The sequence below is a fragment of the Aptenodytes patagonicus genome, chromosome 10 (assembly GCF_965638725.1).
Source record: "Aptenodytes patagonicus chromosome 10, bAptPat1.pri.cur, whole genome shotgun sequence".
Lineage (NCBI taxonomy): Eukaryota > Metazoa > Chordata > Aves > Sphenisciformes > Spheniscidae > Aptenodytes > Aptenodytes patagonicus.
The window spans coordinates 3512216-3533323 of NC_134958.1; the positions used below are offsets into that span (position 1 = coordinate 3512216).

The window sequence follows — 21108 nt, forward strand, 5'->3', positions numbered from 1 at the left end:
CTATCAAAACTATTAATAATATGGGGGGGTTATAACGCATATTCTTCTCCCATCTTCCCTAACCTAAGTATTTAAAAAACCACTCGTACTTCTTTTACTCTATTTTATTATTTACTCTCAACAGAAAGTATGCAATGAGGACTGCAACTTCATAGAACTGATTGAAGAAAACCATTATAATACATATGCTTCTGCAAAATGGACACACAAAGGAAAGGAGATGTTTGTTACATTAAACCACAAAGGGGTCCCCATGAAAGGTAAAAAAACAAAGAAAGAACATAGAGCATCCCACTTTCTTCCTCTGGCGATATCCTAATCACAAATGATCTATAAAGAACTAGTTCCAGCGGGAAGATTATTTTTAAGACGACTATTTGACAAGATATCAAGAGAGGCTGGAATACTACTGAGAAACTGAACAAGCTGGACTTGCGCATTTATGTTTATTTTTAAGAGACTACATGAAAAAGATTTGAAAATATACACAAAACCAGATTTACTAACTAAAAGTTGTAAAAAATTCTAAAGAGTTGTACAATCATTATCTTAGTCATTGTAACTGGGTAGTTTCTTAAATTAATTTACCCTGAAGAATAAGTCATTACTTGATTATCTGATAATATTTTATTTAAAAAAAAAACTATCTGCTTCTTAAATATGGCTGCTATAATAATAATAAGCAGATGATAATGTTGTGTAAAATATGTCAGACTTTAAGGCTGCTGGAATGAGTTGTCAGATTATCAAGTCAATAGTAAATGTGGAGGCTGAGCAGTATTTTAAATACTTCCCCAAGAAACTGATATCCTATACATAAACTATATGATCAGAAAAAAAAATATATAATCTTGTAAATGTTTATTGTTGTATTCAGATAAAAGAGTTAGTTTGGAAAAATTAAGTTTACTCTACTACAAAATGTTCCTATCTATTAATGAAACAAATACCTAATGCTGCTCTAAAAGATGTTTCAAATAGTGTATGTAAAATAAGAATAGGAATAAATAATGTACGTCATCTCACTTCTCACAAATTAACATTTTATATAACGATGAAGCAAAAATTCAGACATATTAAGGTTTTTTATGTAACATATCCTATCTTTTGTATAATTCCTGTTAGGGCATACAGCTTTCAATATTGTTTTTCCATCCTTATACATGCTTTTTCTGTTGTTACAGCATTAAACTTTATTTTAAGTTGTATTTGAACTTTATTGTTCTAAGTTATTTAAATGTTATTTATAAAAAAAAAAAATACTTATTAAGCTGCATCTGTTTCATATGCTTTTAATTCTAAAGGAATAACAAAATGGTCTGGCTGAGATGCATGCATTTTTTTCTGTGACCAGACACAAAGACTAGTACACAGCCCTCTTGCCAACATACATTGGATGGCAGACAAAAATGACAGCCTGCAGCAAATCGCACAATGGACATCTCAAAAGAAACAATACAAAAATGTAAAAAATCTTTGCCACATACTCTTGCTAATTGAATTTAACAGCATGCTCAGAGTTTCACCAGGTAAAAGAAGGTTACAGCTCCAGCAGGTACTGGAATTAATCCTCAGATGGTAGAACCTATACTTACAGATAGAGAAATATGTAAGAACCTATATGACTAGTTTGAAACTTCAGCCAAAATCAATGTGACCTGATGAAGAAAAGACCTCTTAATTTTCTAGCTATTATAGTGTTCAACTGAGCCCTACATGACTAATGCATTATATCATTTCATTCTGGTCAGTTTGCCTACAAGTTTTCTCCGTATTGTGACAATTGCGCTTAGATAAAGATCACCAAAAAATTAGCTAAAACAGTTGCTAGATGACTGGGATGGAGTCAAGTTAATTACTAATGGTCTTAAATGCTCTACTTTTCATTACAAGTGTCTGGAGTCAACCATTTTTCCCTACATGAGACACTTTCTTTGTAACAGCACTCTCAGAAAACGGCAACAATTCCCTTTAACAAATATTCCTTTTTTAAAAACATACTTGTTTAACAAATACTATAATTTGGAAATAATTTATGAGTTTTGACTTGCTAATATCAAACATCAAAGTGTAGCTATAAACGTGTCTATGCAGAAAAATTTGTCAATACAGCTATATCAGTAAACCTTCACTGTGCTTTTGCTAGTTTATCTATTACTTGTTCACTGAACACAATAGACTGTACTATCAAAGAGACTTTTTTTGCTGATAACTGTCTGCACTACCTTCTGTGAATATATAAACACCGAAACAGAGTTCACGCTCATGATCAACATTAACATACCAGCAAAAGTTTCTAGATCTAAACTAGGTTAGTTGAAGCTTTGAAATAAAAATTAAAAGAACAAAATCTCATTAAGATTGTTTGTGGTTAGAAGTTTTACTGAAGTTTGAATTAAAATGTGAATATGCACATTAATAGATGAGTATATGTGCCAAAAAAAGCTTAAATTAAATGCAGGTACAGACAAGCTCTTGTAATTTTACATTATGTAATTTAAGAATACAGGAATTCCTGAATCCCAATGGTAATTAGCCCTTACTGCTATATGCTTTATCTAACGGATCACTATATTACCATCATTATCAGGTAAGCCAAGGCTGCTTTATGTTTTACAGCTGTCATATCTGAAATGCATCCTATGAGTGAATGGTTCACAAAAAAACACCCGAGTGCAAATGATACAATCCTTCAGCAGCACAGTCATACGGCCTTACATGTTGCAATACCTTCCTTGTGTTGACTTAGCAGAGGAAGGACTGTATTTGAGAAAAATCAGTATTTTGCCTTCCTTTTATGCTTTCTCTTTCATTTCTTCTGGCATTTTAATAGTCAAACAGACTTAAAGGTTAGAACATATCCTGGGTTGTTCTATTCCAGTACATAATGGAAAAGGTGAACAGAAAAGCAAGATCAGAACAACCCAGTTGAGCAATTTTCAAACTTAGAAACTTAGAAAATCTCTTCTGCAATAAAATACATTTCTTTTCAGCTGTCTCCAAAAAAAAATCAGTTTAGTGCTAAAAACAGAATAATAATCAGAAAATTTATAGTGATGATCTACAGTAGCAAATTGTTAAAAGATAAGGACAAAAAAAAGAATCTGTTAGCTTTTAACAGGTATTATTCAAATAGATGTCAGAAATCCTCACAAAAGCCTTTTATATCAATTACACCACAATCCAATTTTAACATCAATCATGCAATATACCATGTGGGAGGAAAACAGGTCTGTATGAAAAGAAACACATATACCTGTCTGGATATGGCTCATTACTGACCTCTATAATACTAAAGGTTCAAGAAAATCCAAACAAAGTGGGCTGTAAAAACCACTCTCAAGTGTAATTTCTTTGTTTTTCCTTCAGATGCGTTGGCTTTCATCTTGCTTTTTTCTTTGTTTACCACAGATACTACAAAGTGTAAATAGACTGTGGTTGAAATATAAGCTCCTGCAGTTTAAATAGCCATTCTATTTAGCCACCTTCAACAACCATTCACATTTCCCAGAAACTGCTCCATTACGCGGGCTCTTTAAATTTAATTAACAAGGTTCTACTTACTTATTTATCTTTTGTGTTAGTGCTGATAAATACTCTGTGACACAGAAATGAGCTAATCTCATCTGGGGAATCTCGTAAAAGACTGCAGAATCTCCATTCTTGCAGGTTTTCAAGACCTGACTGGACAAAGCCCTAAGCAAGTTAGTCTGAAATCAGTGTGGGCCCTACTTTGAGCAGGAGATTGGACAAGAGACCTGCAGCATGCTTCCAGCCCAAATGAGTCTGTGATTCCATATGAAAGTTATTTTTCTTAAAACAGCCATTTAGAGTGCAGTTCAACCTCTTTGAACAACTACACAAAACACATTTTCCATGTTCGGGGGATAATCACACATTTGCCTCATAGTTTATCTATAATAACTTATATGTCATTAAAGGTATGCAAAATGGTGTAAATACATTCCATAACACAATAAAAAAAATGACAATCGGACAATTTCCATGACCTTTAAAAGACATGGTATGGTACAATATGGTCTCACTTTTAGTTCTGTTGCAAGTACTTTAGAACACCACTGTGCATAGCATCTGTAATAATCAGATGACTAAATGATTAGATGAGTAATAATTAAAATACACTTGTCTGCATTTTAAATTACTTTTTTAAGAAACAATGTATATTCTTTTTGAATAAGCTGAAGCAAAATGTAAGTTAACGTTAACTCAATAAAGTAATAAGAGAACAACGGTATTTCACTGCACTCAACGACCAGTATCCGAGTAGTCTAAATTAACTTCATAAGCCCATGCAATCTAACTCCTCAATACTAACTTTTTAAAAAACATAATAATTTCATAACATTTAACATATGTAGAAAACGAAAGTGACAGGTTAGATTATTTTCCCCAAATTAGGGAAACAGTCATCATCAGAGTTGACAACCATACTTAGAACTAATATTATACTTTTTTTTAAACTAACATTTCATAACCAAAAAAAAGAAATTCAACTGTTTACATCACTGGATGAGTTTTAAAAGGTAACAGTTATTTAAATCACATGTTTACTTAAAACAGGGGAAAAGGTGAATTTATTAGCAGAAAAAAAGCTAACTTCTCTGTGCTGTTAGTAGAATAATTTTGAAGATTAGTACTGTCTTTAAAGCAGAAACTCAGATGAGAAAATATTCAAGGAGTTGCATGAGGTTTTTAACATAACATTTATATTAACTTTAATGATATTCACACAGCAAAATTGCTAAAAAAGCTTTTTAACACCATACATTTAAATTCATAGTCTTACATAAAATACAACTGCAGAATTTAATTATAAAAATTTGCAAAAAAATAAAATTCATATAGTATTAAAACTACCAAGTGTTAAAACCTGAGTTCTGTAAATAACTTCATAATACCTGGCTGAGGAAAGCTAGCTTGTAAATCTCAAGCATTCCAGACACTGAAATTCTATAACTCGTTACATTCCAGACCTAAAAAGGGAGATTTTCTTCAATTCTGTTTGGAAGGCAAATCCTCACTTACCAAGATTGTTTTTTTCATTAAGAAAACTCTTTTACTTAGAGGCCTGGCACTTGAAAAGATTGACTCTTAACACAGAGGGGGAAAAAAAAGAACTCATTTCAGAGGAAATTACTTCCTCATGAGAATAAACTATTTTCCTTCAGTGCTAACCAGAAAAGGAGAGGAATTCGAATGAAGATGCATAAACTTGTCACATAAAGGTTGCAGTTTTTTCAGACTGAAGTCCAATATCAATAAGAATCCTTACTTTTAAGATCATTTCTAAAATAGTGTTTTAGCGAAGATGGTTAAAGATCTGAACACTGAGCGTTCTTCAATGAAGTACAGATCTTAAAGGATACCAGGTACCTAAAAGGTGGATATTGGTACCTAGTGAGAACTTGGAGGCGTCAGGATAAGTAGGCTGCCAAAGTTCAACGGATTTCAATAGGAAGTAGATATCTGGTGTGCTCAGCTACATTATGAAAGTAGGTATTCGCCTTACCTAGTACCCAGATAGCTTTTTGAAGCTTATGACAAGTTTACTTCACATATATCAACAGTTTCCCCATCTTTGAGGAGTCAGGCTGGTCAATTTTAAGGGCTCAGTCCTCTGCAGATAAGCTCTTTCTGGAGCTAACAGAGTCTGTGAAATTAGGAAGCATTTGTGTCACTTGGGTGTTCAGAATTTTGTAAGACTAAAACACAAAAAAAATCTTTTTCTAACTTTGCAAAGTAAACACTGAAAACAACTCATTCTACAGACCAGTCTTCATTGGCTTGCACCTCTGTTTTCTGACCATGTGCCAACAATGGACTGACATATCTGTGGTGTGATGTTAACTGAACAACTCATGCAAATCCTTAGGTAATGTCTTATATATTTCTGGTTTTATACAGCAGCAGAGGCACTACTTCTAGCCTATATCCCTCCTACCGAAGGGAAGAACCCCAACCGAAGATGATTCATTGTCCCACCTTTATTTAAAAGAATCTCTGTCTCACTTTATTCACAGAATCACAGAATGGCTGAGGTTGGAAGGACCTCTGGAGGTCATCTGGTCCAACCCCCCTGCTCAAGCAGGGCCACCTGGAGCCAGTTGCCCTAGACCATGTCCAGGTGTTTTTTTAATATCTCCAAGGAGAGAGACTTCACAACCTCTCTGTGCAACCTGTGCCAGTGCTCAGTCACCCTTACAGTAAAAAAGTGTTTCCTGATGTTCAGATGGAACCTCCTTCTTTCAGTTTGTGCCCATTGCCTCTTGTCCTGTCACTGGGCACCACTGGAAAGAGCCTGGCTCAGTCCTCTTTGCACCCTGCCTTCAGGTATTTATATACATTGATAAGATCCCCCCTGAACCTTCTCTTCTCCAGGCTAAACAGTCCCAGCTCTCTCAGCCTTTCCTCACGGGAGAGATGCACCAGTCCCTTAATCGTCTTCGTGGCCCTTCATTGGACTCTCTCCAGTATGTCTATGTCTCTCTTGAACTAAGGAGCCCAGAACTGAACACAGTACTCCAGGTGTGTCATCACCAGTACTGAGTAGAGGGGAAGAATCACCCCGCTATTCTTCCAACTAATTCAGTGATATCTTTATTACCACTAGAAATGTTTTTTTAATAATAATGTTATGTGGTATAACTTTAATCAGAATTCAGGACCGACTCCCTTTACAATTACAACTGGCTGTCTAAGCATAAACACAATTTACTATTACCTTGGACAGCACCAGTTGTGATGGACAAGAACCAAGTCATCGGCTAGTGACTGCTGAGTGTTCATGGTTCGCCTACTGGCCTTTGTAACCTGGTTCTGCTACAGATTTCTTACATAACTTTAAGCAAGCCACTTTCAATGTCCTATTTGATAAGAAAGAAAAAGAAGTTCAAGTCTGGTACGTGCTGCTAAAACATTAAACATGCACCCAGACTAGCTTTAAACTACCAGACTAATCACAACAGGGCACAGGTCAGCAGAGGAGAGGTAGCTGTTTCTACCCACACTCATAGTGACTTCTGCTGCTACACAGGACACCATACTGTCATAGTTAGACTGTTATCTATCTCATTCAAGCTGACTAACAAGGTTAGCTTGTTCAAGTCTATATGAGTTGCTGTGATATTATTGCACAGTACAGGAACACCGGATGAGACCTTTAGAGGAAAGGGAACATCTGGAAACCATGGACACCCAATTCTTGTGTAAGACACGGCATGTTAATATGACAGCTAACTTGCACCCTATTCCTATTGATTTCACCGAAAACTAGGCACCAAAGTGGATCTGGACAAGCAACTAACTTCTCAGTGGTCATAAAAAGAGAACAAGCGATTATTGAACAAAACTGTGAGTGTCCTGCAAGCCTAAAGCAGTAAGGTAGATCACAGAATAGGATATTAACAGATGAGCTAAAATAGTAAGGCTTCTCCCTTTTATTTTATTGTCGTAGAAAAAAACAAGTCGTTATAACTTGGAGAGAAACGTCAAGATAACGAGCTTCTGTGACTTCAGAAATTACTGTCATTAAAACAGACTCAGTTAGGTGAGAAGTGTTATTATAATCAATAGCTGAGATGATTCACTGAACCTGCTTCACAAATAATCACTTTCTACTCAGTTTCATATTCTTGTTTTCATATACTAGTAAAGTACTACAATGACCAAGATCCAAAAGGAAATATGACTATACCAGAACAAAACCATTGGAATATATAAAAATCATGCAAACGTTTCCACTGGTTTTAGGTTTTGTAAAAGCATATTATTTTTTAAACCCAAATGTTCCTCTGTTCAAAAACAGATCATTTCTGTTTCTAAAAACTGAACTGCAAACGGAGAAACACACAAAAAATGGATTCTGTAAACAAGAATTTCCTTTCAAGACTGTTACTTGATAAGGAACACTGACTTTTAACTTTAAAGAAACCACATTTCATTTTTATAATTGTACTTGAAAAGAAATACTAAAGTAAAAAAGGAAAAATATTCAGGAAAGCTAACAGGCAATACATAATGACAGTAAGATAGTTCACTTTATTAAGCCACAGATGTGCATAGCCAATCCATACAAAGATTCCACAAAGCTGTATTCATTTGTAGAGACCAAATCCTTCAGCTAGGTCTCAAGAGCAACTCTCCTCTTTGCTTAGATAGCCTGTTCCACTGGGAAAAACCCACGCAGTTCTCTTACATCTACATTACAAGAGAAAGCTTTGTGGGAATCATGGCACACGCCAGAACACTTCCCTTCCTCTGACATGTCTGCAGTACTTCACTAATTCAGGATTTCCTGAGTACAGCATGTTCCAAACCTTCTCTCCTTAACAGATACAAGAGACAACCCTCTATCTTTTCCTAAGCATTTGACATAACTGTAGAGAAAACATGTCAGAAAACAGTAGGGGCTGGGGAGTGGCAAGACTGTCACCAACAGAGCGGGGTGAGTAGCCTTGAAAATTTGCACAGAGATACCTTTTTCCATTCAGGTAGATTCCATTACTAAATAATTTCTAAAATCATTCTTCAGCTTATCTTTAAGATTGGCAATGAATATCTCTATTTTATATAGCCAATTACACATGAGAAAATGGAAAACCAAAGACTCGCAGACTTCACTGCCTTAAATGACACCCAAATTTATCAGTTTTCTCCCAGATATTTTCCTCTGAATTATTTTGCAACAAAACCAAGGTTTTCCTACCTTGGTGACTGGGGAATGATCTAAATCCAGAAAAAGCAGACGAGCCCACAGAAAAAAGGATGGGGGGGAAAAAAAGGCAAGGATGGGAAAAGTTGTTTGGTTATGGTTGGGGAGAAGATTGGTAACATAAAATGATGGCTGTAATTGTTAGAAGGAGAACAGTTATTTCAGGCAGGGGGAAGAAAGAAGCAGCTGGCTAGCTTGAAGAAACTAAGCGTTGGATAACATTCAGAAAGGGAGCAAGCTAGAGGCAAAATCAGCACAAAAAGCTTGAGAAAAGATGTTAAAATAGCAGCAATGAGAAAGAACCACAGGCTAGTATGAAAGAATAAAAGTCAAAGATCTGATCCACCAGGACAGGGAAAACAAAGGGGTAGAAGTTAGGGGCTAGAATGCAAGACATACTGAAAATGGGAGCCAGGTGCCAGAGAAAGGAGTAGGAAAAAGAGTAGCTGCCATTAGTATTAGAGGAACTGACAAATCGAAACCATCAGATTTTACTAGATGGAGTATCAGCAGCTTCTTTAAATACCTTGTAATATTGTTTACAGCTTAATTAAATGGAAGTATCAGTATATTGGGAGGACATATGTTTAGAGCTGATCAAAATGCACCATTCATTTTTAATTGCTATAACATTTTGATTTTGTGCAAAACAAACTGAAAATATTACTACTAATTGATGTTGACAATTAGATTTTGCAATGTGCTATAAGTTTCATTCCAAAATGCATAAAGTAATGTGCATTATGTGTTTAAAAATATTTACAAGACTTACTGGCTGCTGTAGAACTGGCAGATGCACTAGCTTGTATGTTAGCAGTAGCATCTTTACTGGTATGATTTACTGTGGCAGCCTTAAAGCTTTCGAGATTTCATTTCTTCCATACACATTTCCTTGGTTTTAGACCTGAAAATCAAAAATTTAATTTAGAAAAATGTTTGTTAATTTTGAAAATCACCCTATGACTCTTCCCAAATGAAATGAAAATTGCTTTCTTTCCTGCCTCCAATGCGCAAATTTTTATGCCCATGGTCAACTTGAGGCTTGGGATCCAAGCCTGTTAACTGAAATAATTATATTCATATACTTAAAGTCAACCAGGACAGTTTTTGCTATCTCCCTTCTGCTTCTGCTTGGCTTTGCACATGGGTGAATAGCCTTACTTTGTGGTTGTTCCAATTCTGGTAATTTAATACATTTGCATATGTTTTGTTGAGGTTGTGAATTATTCTGGCAGCAATACATAATTTAGTTTATCCAGTGGTTTTCAATATTCATTCCAGTAGAATTTTGCACAGCTCCCACACTGTAAGTTTCATGCAGATGCAGAATCTATGCCATAGCAGTGGTCTCCTAGTTTCTTGGGATTTTTTTCTGGCCTGACTAAATTTCAGTTAATTCTATCCATTATCTATTTATAGTGGTTACACATTACAGAGTATACTGTGGGTTTACCCAGCTCTTCCAAGTTAAAGGCCCATTTGGAGTTTGGTGCATACATAACTTTGAAGTATGCAAACCTTCTTTAAATTAAATTTTTCAGGGTGATCTTTTTCTACATACAATTTTCTCTGTCTGTAACTAAAAAGAAAATTCTGCCCAACAAACAGTGACTGACACAGAGGAAGGTTTTGAGAAAATATTTCTGTATTTTATATCTACTTCAAAAACATATTTTTATTGCATTTGTCAATCGGCCTCAACATACAAGATAATGAAATCCACATTGTCATGAAATCTAAATAAATGAGCACTAAAGATAGCAATCTGCTCTAAATCTAAGTTTTGGAATGGATATTAAATGACATATACAATCTAAAAATCATAAACTGTTACTGTTAAAACATGCAGATATTTAATGGTAATATATACTACTTCCAATAGAAACTTCTAGGACAGGTACAGTCTGAATCCCGTAAGAATATTTATACGAAGTGACCATTTTTTATAGAGAGATACCTTCAAGGCCACCTACAAATAGTTACTGGGGAAGATCTCCTAGTCTTCTGTTTTAACAAAAAAAAAAAATCCTCACTATGTTCAGCAGCTTTTCCAGGAATTAGTACAGTTTTGCTTAGGGCTTGAATTTTAAGGCTTCCTCCCCGACTGCATTTATGTGCTTACCATAGATTCTTCCAGAATACTTCTCCTACACAGTATCACAAAGCAAGCAGTGAAATGATATCTGCATTCATCAGTTCAATTATAAGTTATGTCTCTGGGTATGATTATATCCTCGCTGGCTAATTCTGCAATAGTTAAGTACTTGTACAGCTAAAAGAGCTACTACAGAACAGAGTCACTGCAATAAGGCAATGACTGGACTGGATTAGAGCCTATACATAACCTTAAAAACACCATACTTTCTTTTCAGTATCATCCTGATACCAACTCTGCAGAAATTACCAGTTCCCATCCACTCAAACTCTGAGGCATATAAGCTTTTAAACACCGAGTGACATCAGAGCTTAATTTAATGGGGAAAAATATATCATTAAATCCAACTGAAAAATGCCAGTCTAGCTTCATCCTCAGTCATCTTACATGGGAACAGTTCCAAAACTGGATCTAACATGTATCATGATAGAAAGATAGAAACGCAAGCAGGTTGTCAGAAATGTCTCATATTTGCAGTAAGACTTTATCATTATTAAACACCGGGAGGTCCAGTCCAGCTAACCTTGCTACGCAAATAAATAATTAGAATGCAGTATGCCTCCACTGTGTCAGCTGTGGGATACTAAACAGGTTTGTCAAGACAGATCTAGGCAGCACAGCTGAACAATTAAAGCAGGTTACATACTTTGTTTGACATGCTTTTGCCAAAAAAATTTTAAAATGTCAGATCCAGTTTTATTTTTCCTTAAAGAGAAATAATGCCATGGATAGTCAGCTCAGATTCTTTGTCTCCTTTCCAGGCTAGTGGTTTAAACTATTTATCCATATTTATATACCAACTATCAGAATTAAGATATCATTATTGTTACTGAGCAGAGAAAGACAGCTTTAACAATAGTATTCCTAGTACGGAATTTTCTATGCATGTATATATACGTATATAATTACTGGGGGAAAAAGCAATAGATTCTCACTGAAATGCAGACCTGGTGGTGTGGACAAAATGTGCCTCAGGGAGAAGGAAAAAAAACCCCACCAGTACCTGATATCTACTGAAAACTTGTCTACCAATCCATCCTTAAAATCATCATCAAAACATTTAATAGATTCAGGAAATGCTTCATAGAAAGCTCAATAAATGACTTGTGACAAACAATCAGGGTATACCTGCCAAAATAAGAATAACACTGTATCTAAAAAGGCTACAAAAGAGATTTCATATTGCAATTAGTTTAGTTAACGTAAAAATATTCAAGTGAACTGTAGTAATTGCAAAGCCATTCTGCTAAAAAAAAAAATAGTACAACCTTTTATTATTTGTGTGAAACACGGGGCAACTGTATCAACAATAGGGGAACTCACTTCCCAAAACTTTGCTTAATCAACATAAAAGTCAAAGTTCCCAGTTAAGCCTGAACTGGAGGATACTGATTTCAGCAAATTACATACTTTGAACAAGTCACTTTGGGTTAAAATTAGGATGTAGAATAAAGTATTATTTTTTAACATTTAACTAATCATTATATTTAATGAAAAACAAGACATTCCTTAGAAATCACATCTTTTAATGTTATCATTAAATTTTACTATTCACACATTACATGAGCCAAAAAAATTCACTTCTGATTGCCTGTGATAATTTCTAGCTTTTCCTCACCATTTCTGATTGTTCTCTCTCTGGTACTTACCTGCATGTGCTTCCAGCTCTCTTTTGGAGCCAAATGCTGCCAATCTGGATACACGTAAATGGGTTTATATGACATGCTAATACTTTTATGGGCTGAAATACAGCATCTACCCATCTATCACTGAAAATAGTAATTGTACCGTTACCTGAAAAAAAGCATCTTTATCATCCCTGGGAACAAGAAGAAAATTTGCCACAAAATCTGCAATTCTGTCAAATAAGTGGTCTTGATCTTCTTGGTTAGGCTTCAAAGGGGAAAAAAATCAGGAAAAAGGTATCAGTGTAAATTCAGATATAGTTGTGTGCTAATATATGGATACATGACATTATTAAAGCTCATGTTTATCTATCCTATGATGTGAGGCATTGACCACACAAAGGAATACCACTGAAACACATATTCTTAAATTAGTTCCACCTCTTACTCCAATATGTTTTTCTTCTAAATGTATTAACAGATATTTTTTTTTTCCAGTATATTGCAGTAGTTCCTGATTCGGAATAGCACTTAAGAACACGCATTATTTGAAGCATATGTTAAGTCTATCAGCCAACAATTAAGGTGGAATCTAAGTGCTGTACTGAATCAAAGCCAGTGTACATAATCACAGTCTCCTGCCACATGAATATTTTCCTTCTCTTCTTAATAAAGAACATAGTGATCACCTGAGGTAACAGAATCCATACACTTTTGATTTATGTTCTTAACCTAAATATTCCAAACTCATACCTTTTATAAATCCCAGCACCATTACACAAAGTAAGCAAAGTAAAATAAACAGTCAGTTTGGTCTAAACGTTTATTTTAAGCTTCGTGGTATAAACCTGCTAACTAAATTAGTTCTTCATATGTTCAACTACTGCTCTTTAAAGTTACATGAAAAGTTAGTCTTGGGCCTACACTTGATGCAGTTGAGCTTAATCAGTAAAACACTTGCATTTTTGGACTTGCAGAACATGGAGCTTATTTGTTTGATAATAACAGATCTAAGAATGCTTGAAACTAATTTATACCTTAAACTTTTGGAGAAACCACCACCAAAAAGAATCCTGTAACAGTGCAATAGATGATTTTGAGAGAAACAAACAGCCAAGACATTAGGTTTTATGCAAAAAAATGATGACATTTTATATTTTGTAGGACTAGTGATTACTTCTGTATATTGATATTTCACTGTCAATGTCAGCAAGCGTGCTTCTGTTTGTATTTAACACTTTTCCTCAAAAACGTTACATTCGTGCACACGTTTTGCAGCAGGTACTATCAACGGGTCACTATTTAGACATAGAGTTTATCAAGGCAGCTCAACAATCTGAATTTTAAATCTATCCTTCACTCTGCACAACTTGTTTTTATCAGCTTGACAGTATTTAGACTTGGACAAATGACAGGAATTAAGAGTTTCCTTCATTTGTAAATCTGAAGCAGTCAAAATTCATTCAGAAAAATGCAGTATGTAAGTGACATACCATTTACAATATTCTTCAGTCTTATCAGTTAGTAACTATTTTAACACAGATTGTGAAATTCAGTCTGTGCAATACTATTTAATGGTAGGTTAATTTGCAAAAAAGTCATAAAAATAATTTTTATTTTGATTAATAATAACAACTGAATATGTAAAATGGATCAAAAGTCAGGATTTCAGAGTATCTGATACCAGTAACAAATTAGTGATTGTTTTATGTTGGTGATAACTCTGATCACATGACTATTAGGAATCTGTTCCTCTTGTTCATATATATTTTGGTACCAATGCAATCCTACTGATCCTACAGCATAAAGGAAGTAATTTTGGATAGCTACTTATCAAATTTTTAAAATGTTTCTATAGTGAGAATTCAAATTTGTTCATAAAATAATTATTTTTTTCCTTACGGTCTAATTTATACTCTAAGTATGTATGCTTATCTAATCTGTATCTTATTACATTAAGCATTTACATTTTAAAGATAAATATCAATGAGAGCTTACACATTGCCACTTCAAGTGGAAGTTATAAAAAAACCCCTAACGTACCGTATCTTGGCCTTTCACAGTGCCATGACTTCTGACTCTGCCCCAAACGGACTTTCCCAAGGAGAAAGCTACCCCGACCTGCCAGTCAACTAACTGGCCACAGGAATAGGGATCACTGCCCGAAGCAGATCACATCGCTCTAAATCAGCCCTGTTTTTTCAACTGTTACTTAAAATACTGAATTCACAAGGAAAGAATATGGCTTCTCGTTTGTCTGCTAGTGAAGTACCTGGAGTATTGAAAGCCATAGCTAATTCCCACTGAAGTGAGTAAAAAAATCAAAACAGAAAGGTTAGGGTTGCAATAATACTCTAAATTGTCATTTACAATTTTTGTGGCCAATTCAGCCAAAGGGCAGGTGCAAAAGCTTTACCTTTACGTATAATTAGTACCGCACATCAGTCACGTAAAAGATGGGTGCATGCACACTGGGGGAATTAGCATATCATCAAATAAACCTTGCCTTGGCTGACTAAAAAGAGCTGTTAACTAGCATTAATTAACAGTGCACACTGAAGCCCTTACAGTGTCCAGCTGCTGCTTTTTGCTGCTGTCAGTTATATGAAAGAAATAAGGGATGTCTTCACTTTTCATGCCCTCAGGTGGGAGGCACGAGTATGTACTTCAGTAAGGTGCGAGGCCCTGTCTGACGCTGCTCCTACGAGATCAGTTTCACAACCTTGAGGTTCATGCCCACCAGCTGTGGAGTAAAAGTGAATGATCACCCACAGCAGAAATTCATTTGAAATTCATTTGAAGTTCATTTGCATAATGGCATTCAAGTGTTTTACATACTTGCTGCAAACTCCTACTTTACCGATCCTACAATTCCTGCAGCAAATCAGACGTAGGTGTTACAGTCAGTCATCTCACTTCATAAGCTTAAATGATGCCCTGAGCATTGTCAGATCTGTGTACTCAATGATACATTAAAAAAAAATTATCCTGTAATTTAAGATGATGTGTAATATATATGCCAAAGGGGACTGCAATAAGATTACATATTCTACATTCAGGGTTTACCTCACTTTTGAAATTATTTTCAAGTTTAATACTAGTTTAACATTATTTATTTCAGTACTTTTAATTATTGGTCAGCTCTGGGACATAAGGATAGGGCAGCAAGAAGAATTCTTCAACGATAATGGCTCCTAATAATAAATGACCACTAGATTTGTCAATTTTGTAGCTTCAAGAAATGCTAACAGTGATCCTAAAAGGAGCATGAAGATGGAACACAAAGATGAATGTGACCAAATATTTTCAATACTCTTTATCAGCAGCTTCTGTTCAGGATACTGAAAGAAAGAGTACGTACTTGGAAATGCTGAGCTTTTATAACTAAGTCCCAAATTTTGGGGCTTCCAAATGTCTTGGTAATGCTGAAAGTTGTTCTACCTTGAAACAGGGTAGTTACAGCTCTAAAAAGAAAAGAAAAGCATTTAGTAAGTAAAGCTAATTATTATGTTCCCTTTGTGTTAAACAGCTGCCCTAATGAGAAAATACTATTTCAAACATATAACCAATTTTTTCCTAAAGTAAAATTTAAAAAATATTCTACAATAGAGGTATTCACTTGCTGGTGACCCCATTTTCTAAAAATACTGTCTGTAGCAGTTGTTTTCTGTTATTACCCTTAAGGGCCTGTCAAACTACATGAAATGACCACTTCAATCTTTGATGAGGTTTGTTTCTTGTGAGTTTCTTCTTTCTCAAAAATTTCTTTTCTATCAGAAAATGACTAAACCCGTGCCAAATTTCCGAGATGTCTCAGAAGAATCTAACAAAGGATTTGCTAGTTTTACATATCTCAATATTTTCTTCAAGGGAAACTTTAATTAAGCTTTAATAAGCCAAATGACAAATGGCCTTATGTTAAAAGTTTTGAATCACTTAACATATTAATTCAATGGGTTATTAATAATTTAGGGCCCAGTTTTGTCAGTATTCACATTTATATTTCAAATAAAGAACCTGTTCATGCCTGGTTATGCCTGAAGTCTAACCAACATCCAAGAAATACCAGGATCAAGACATTCCAAACTACCAGAGACACATTTGTTCTCCTTCAAGTCCCTCATCTAGCACATTGGAACATCCCATACATGAGGCTCCAAAGATTTGACCATAATATGCCAAATGAATAAAACTAATCATCGTACTTGTGCTGTATTTGGATTTTCCATTACCCAATATATTTAAATTAATGTAGTCTTAGAAAAATTGACTGACTCCTGAATGAGTGAATCTCAAAACTTTTCTTTCCCTTGGTTTGGTATCAGAGGTATTTCTTTGACTTCCAGTTCAAAGCATGTTCCTGAGACAGAATGCTCTGTACTTTTTTACAAGTGGCATAAAAAAGCTCACCTCTACATTTCTACCCTTTGACTCCTCAACAATGTATTTGGCAACCTGAAAAAGGTTTAAATACTTAATTCATAATTAATGCTATTTCACAAAATAAGATAAACAATATTTTCAGCTAAAACAATTCATACAAACTGTGAATATATTTCAGATAAGGAGCAATGGTCTAAAATTGAGACTTTAGGTATCTACAAAATACCTTTGGAGATATAAAGAAAAAAAAGTACTTTTTCAAGTTGGGTTCTGCCCCCCCCCCCCCAAGCATACAGAGATAGGTGTAATCCCACTTTTGGATCCAAGGAAAAAACTTGAAAATTTGGTCTTTCTTGTCTAATCCATAAAAAGAATTAAAAACATGTAATATACCTTTGCTTTCCCCATCTCGCTTGTCTGAGTCAGAAATTCCTCTGCACCAATTTGCTCAGTAGCAATGTCTTAAAAATACCAGCAAGGTTTAGCTAGAAATAGAGCCTGGATTTATGATTTTATTGATTAAAAGTTCTAATCAGGCAAAGACTTTTTATAAAACTAGATCTACATCTAAATGTGTACGTGCACAAAACTTAACACGCTGTATAGTCCTGCTGCCTCACTGGAATGATTGGAAGGCTTAGAAATCACCGTTCTGGTCTTTCTATATGTCTCATCTTTCCTTTACAACACCTGTTTCCTTTATAACATCTGTGGAGAACAGCATGTTTTCATAGACTTTCGCCTGCACTTTGTTTAGGCCTGAAACAAAATGTTCCTAAAACCCAGGCAGAATTGGGACTGTAGCTTATTAGAATTTTTTAAATTATAAACTTGACACTTCACACTTGCAAACTGAGGAAAAGCTGTAAACACTTATCTGGGCCAACGTCTGTCGGTTACTCTGTTCAAGGGCAGTAAGATGTTCCTCTAGATATGCTGGTCCACATCGTAATGAAAATATTTTTTCAGCATGTTTCTCTAGTTCAGTGATACATGTGTTTATTCTCTTCTCCAAATCTGAGAGTGGACTGACGTTCAATGGAACATGTTCATACAGATATTTACATATAGCATTGAAGGAATAATCTTTTTGTAACTTTTATCCACCAAAGAATAAGGCTCATCGAGAGAGATACAACTTGGCCACACTTTCTGCAATCGGTACATAGTAAAAATACTTATTTCTGAAAATGACACAAATGCAGAGATTAAATTAGGTAATCTGTGAACCTTATTTTGCATGAAGAATTGTAATACCAGTATAAATGCATTTTACATATACCTTCTAAGAATCTCTACTTTTGGCAACATTGTTAACAGAGACTGCCATTTCCTCCTCTCCCAAGTACTGCATTCAGAGATGATTACATCATCTCCAAAAGACAGAAAAACACGAATAGGCCAGGGAGGCCCATTATAGCATACACAGAGCAATTAAAAAGACTATAATTTTTTAGTTAGAAAAGGAGATAACTCAAGAAAAAAAGGGTTATTATGTTTCTAAAGAGACAAATGAAATCATGTGCAATTTAAGTTCTCGGAAAGGACAGTAATGCCTTCCATCTGTTGAGAACAGCCTTGGAAGCATAGGAAGAGACTCTGTTCCTTGATCTAGCAAAGAATTTAAACTAGCAGCTTAAATACCTGAGCAAATTGTTGAAACCAATGGCAGTCATTTGAAGTTAATCATCAAATTGGTCACTTTCCTGAAATAACTTAGTAAGTGTTAATACAGAGTAATCAATGTGTTTTTAAACCCTCTAGCCTAGCTGAAAGACAATGACATATTCTATCTTAATAGCAGGACAGCAAGACAAATTATTTCTTTAAAAAATATCAAATGCAAACTATTAATATACATATGTTCATTTTAGGGTAAAAAGGGAAAAGGTGAGTAAAACGAATTAGAAAATTAAAACATATTAGTATTTTGTTTTGACATTATCCCAAATTAAAATGTTTCCATTTTCATGTCAGATTGCCCCTCCTAAAAATAAACCTTTTAAAGAAAAAATTAAGTTTTATAAAGAAATGTTCCACCCATCAAAACACTTTTAAACATTTTTTGTTTCTTTGTCCTGTGAGAGAAAAAGTTCTGGTTCAAAGCAAAAGAGCAATTTTTCTCATAGCTCTGTAGTTAAAGGCTTTGAGTGAATCAGTACTTGCAAATAATGTAGGCAGGTCAAAAGGAATGTTCTGTTTCCTCCAAAAAGTATGTAATTTCAGCGAATCACTGGTAACCACATTATACAAATTCTTTAACAAAATACAAAGGCATATTCAAAGATTTCCCTAGCAGTCTTATCAGTGCAAGAAAAGAAAGCAACCTCATTAAAAAGCAAAACTAGCTATTCCCCTTTTCATGCCCATCAGAACTTTTCGCCTCAGGGTTCAGGACCTTCTGTTATGTTAGTAATGCTGTGGACTGATCAAATATTTTAAACAAAGCTTGATTCAGTGTCATCACTCAAGCATGCTTCCAACAATAGAAAATTGCTGTACAGCAGACAAAGATCTTCCTCCATGGTTTAGCTTTGAGAAAAAAGGGAAGTCAACAACAGAGAGGCTGCTCTCTTAAAGGTTTGACATTTCTACGAACCTCTTAGTTTCCACTGCCTGAGGGTCTTGGAAATACAATCTGTGCTCAAACTCAATGCTCAGTATTTACATTCACATGGCTTTGCTCAGGACCCGACTCCTGCATGTTCACTTCACCATACACATGGGTAATTAAAATAATAAGTAGTCGGACTCACCAAATCTTGAGACCGTAAGAATTCTTCAAAAGTAAAAGGCTTTTGCATTTTCTGCTGACATACAGTAAGAATTGTTCTCACCAGAATGCCTTAAAAAACCCTAAGATAACATGTATTAGCAAATATTTAAACTTTAGATAACTAAAACTGACAGTCAAAGCCATCCCTATAGCATATACAGAGCATGTTCATTGTTGTTTCTTCCAATAACCAGAAGAATAACACATTCTTAGATGTTGTGAAACATGTTAAAAATGTGAAAGATATGTAAGGAAACTTCATCATTTGGATGGATGGAAACTTCCATTTTCTTCTCAGTACCTCCATACAAAATATTTATACTATTATTATTTATGTACTTCTAAAATACGTACTGAAGAAGAAGTGGATGTCCAATCACCTGGCAAATCTGCTCCGTTCTTATATATTCAGTTTTTGTTTGGAAGTTGGAAGAAATGTGAGGGCTGCAGATTAACAGAAGTCTTACTGAAATCAATCAACTGGTATCTTCCGAGTTCGGTACAATTAAAACCTCAAACTTTACACTGTTACATCTGAGCAGAAACCAAGTGTGAGAAATACCGGTTTGAAAAAAATTATCTTTCTAGTAAATTGTGAAATTAAGAACCCCAAACAAAAATGATGTATCAACCATTCCTAAAAATGGTTTTGTTAATATCACAGCTTTTCTGCAAATAACTGTATAGAATAAAAGTATACAAAGGAGTAATTCAGACTTCAGAGCCTGCTTTTAAATGATGAGCAGGCTCTGTTTGCTCCCAAACAACAAGTTCTGGATTAAGCACCCAAAGAAATCATTCAAACAAAGTAAGAGAAGGTACACTTAGTAAAACCTATTATAATTAAGTTTGGCAAGAAAGAATTTTAGAAACTATTATAAAAGTCTTCTTTGCATCCAATAAACATTTTGTTATTTTGACATAATTATCTACTGCACATCAAGACGTGTTGTCACAGCATAAGGAGCCAAAAAAAATACGGGTGGTGAAATGTAGCCCTTTTTTCTTACTACTGCAATGTATTACATACTGCTAGCATGAAAAACGGATCAAGTCAACACAAAACAAATAACAACAGAATGCTGGTGGAAATCCTCTGCCACTGAATGTAATACCACTGAAGACAGTGAGGTTTTTGGGGTGTAACTGAGATCAAAGTTTGGCATAAAATCTGCCTACAATGTCAACATTTTCCCCTAAGGCTGTTACAACTAATATATCGCAGGCTTTATTTCATTGAGTCGAGAGAAATATTCTCTCTAACAGAATTACTGGTTTAGTTTAGTCACTTCAACCTAAAAATGCAGTTACTGAACACTGAATATTGGGTAAATGCCACCGTAGAGCAGCATCCTCAACCAGGCCAAGGAATTCCACAGAAAAGAGCCCACGTCCTGTTTAGAGAGAGATGCAAAACAACAAGAGAGGAATACGGCAA

At 34.9% G+C, this 21108-nt stretch overlaps 2 protein-coding genes and 1 long non-coding RNA gene across 3 annotated transcripts in view; 1 reads left to right on the forward strand and 2 right to left on the reverse strand.

Annotated features, from left to right (window-relative positions):
- The window catches only part of FGF7 (fibroblast growth factor 7), a 28926-nt gene extending 28454 nt beyond the window's left edge, over nucleotides 1-472 (forward strand). The window contains exon 3 of the mRNA XM_076348689.1: nucleotides 125-472. Within this exon, the coding sequence (XP_076204804.1) occupies nucleotides 125-319 (195 nt within the window). The 3' untranslated portion in view covers nucleotides 320-472. The remainder of the gene's footprint in view (nucleotides 1-124) is intronic.
- LOC143164831 (uncharacterized) overlaps nucleotides 1-15971 on the reverse strand; it is a 120712-nt gene extending 104741 nt beyond the window's left edge. The window contains exons 1-3 of the long non-coding RNA XR_012996151.1: nucleotides 15873-15971; nucleotides 12681-12779; nucleotides 9504-9635 (exon numbers count right to left, since the gene is read on the reverse strand). This is a non-coding gene — a long non-coding RNA (uncharacterized LOC143164831). The remainder of the gene's footprint in view (nucleotides 1-9503; nucleotides 9636-12680; nucleotides 12780-15872) is intronic.
- Nucleotides 15972-17185: 1214 nt separating this feature from the next.
- On the reverse strand, nucleotides 17186-19768 carry FAM227B (family with sequence similarity 227 member B). Its single transcript, XM_076348690.1, is given in 3 exon segments — nucleotides 17186-17993; nucleotides 17996-18042; nucleotides 19647-19768. Coding segments are annotated over 3 exon segments (375 nt in total). The 5' UTR covers nucleotides 19699-19768; the 3' UTR covers nucleotides 17186-17717.
- Nucleotides 19769-21108: the final 1340 nt, after the last annotated feature.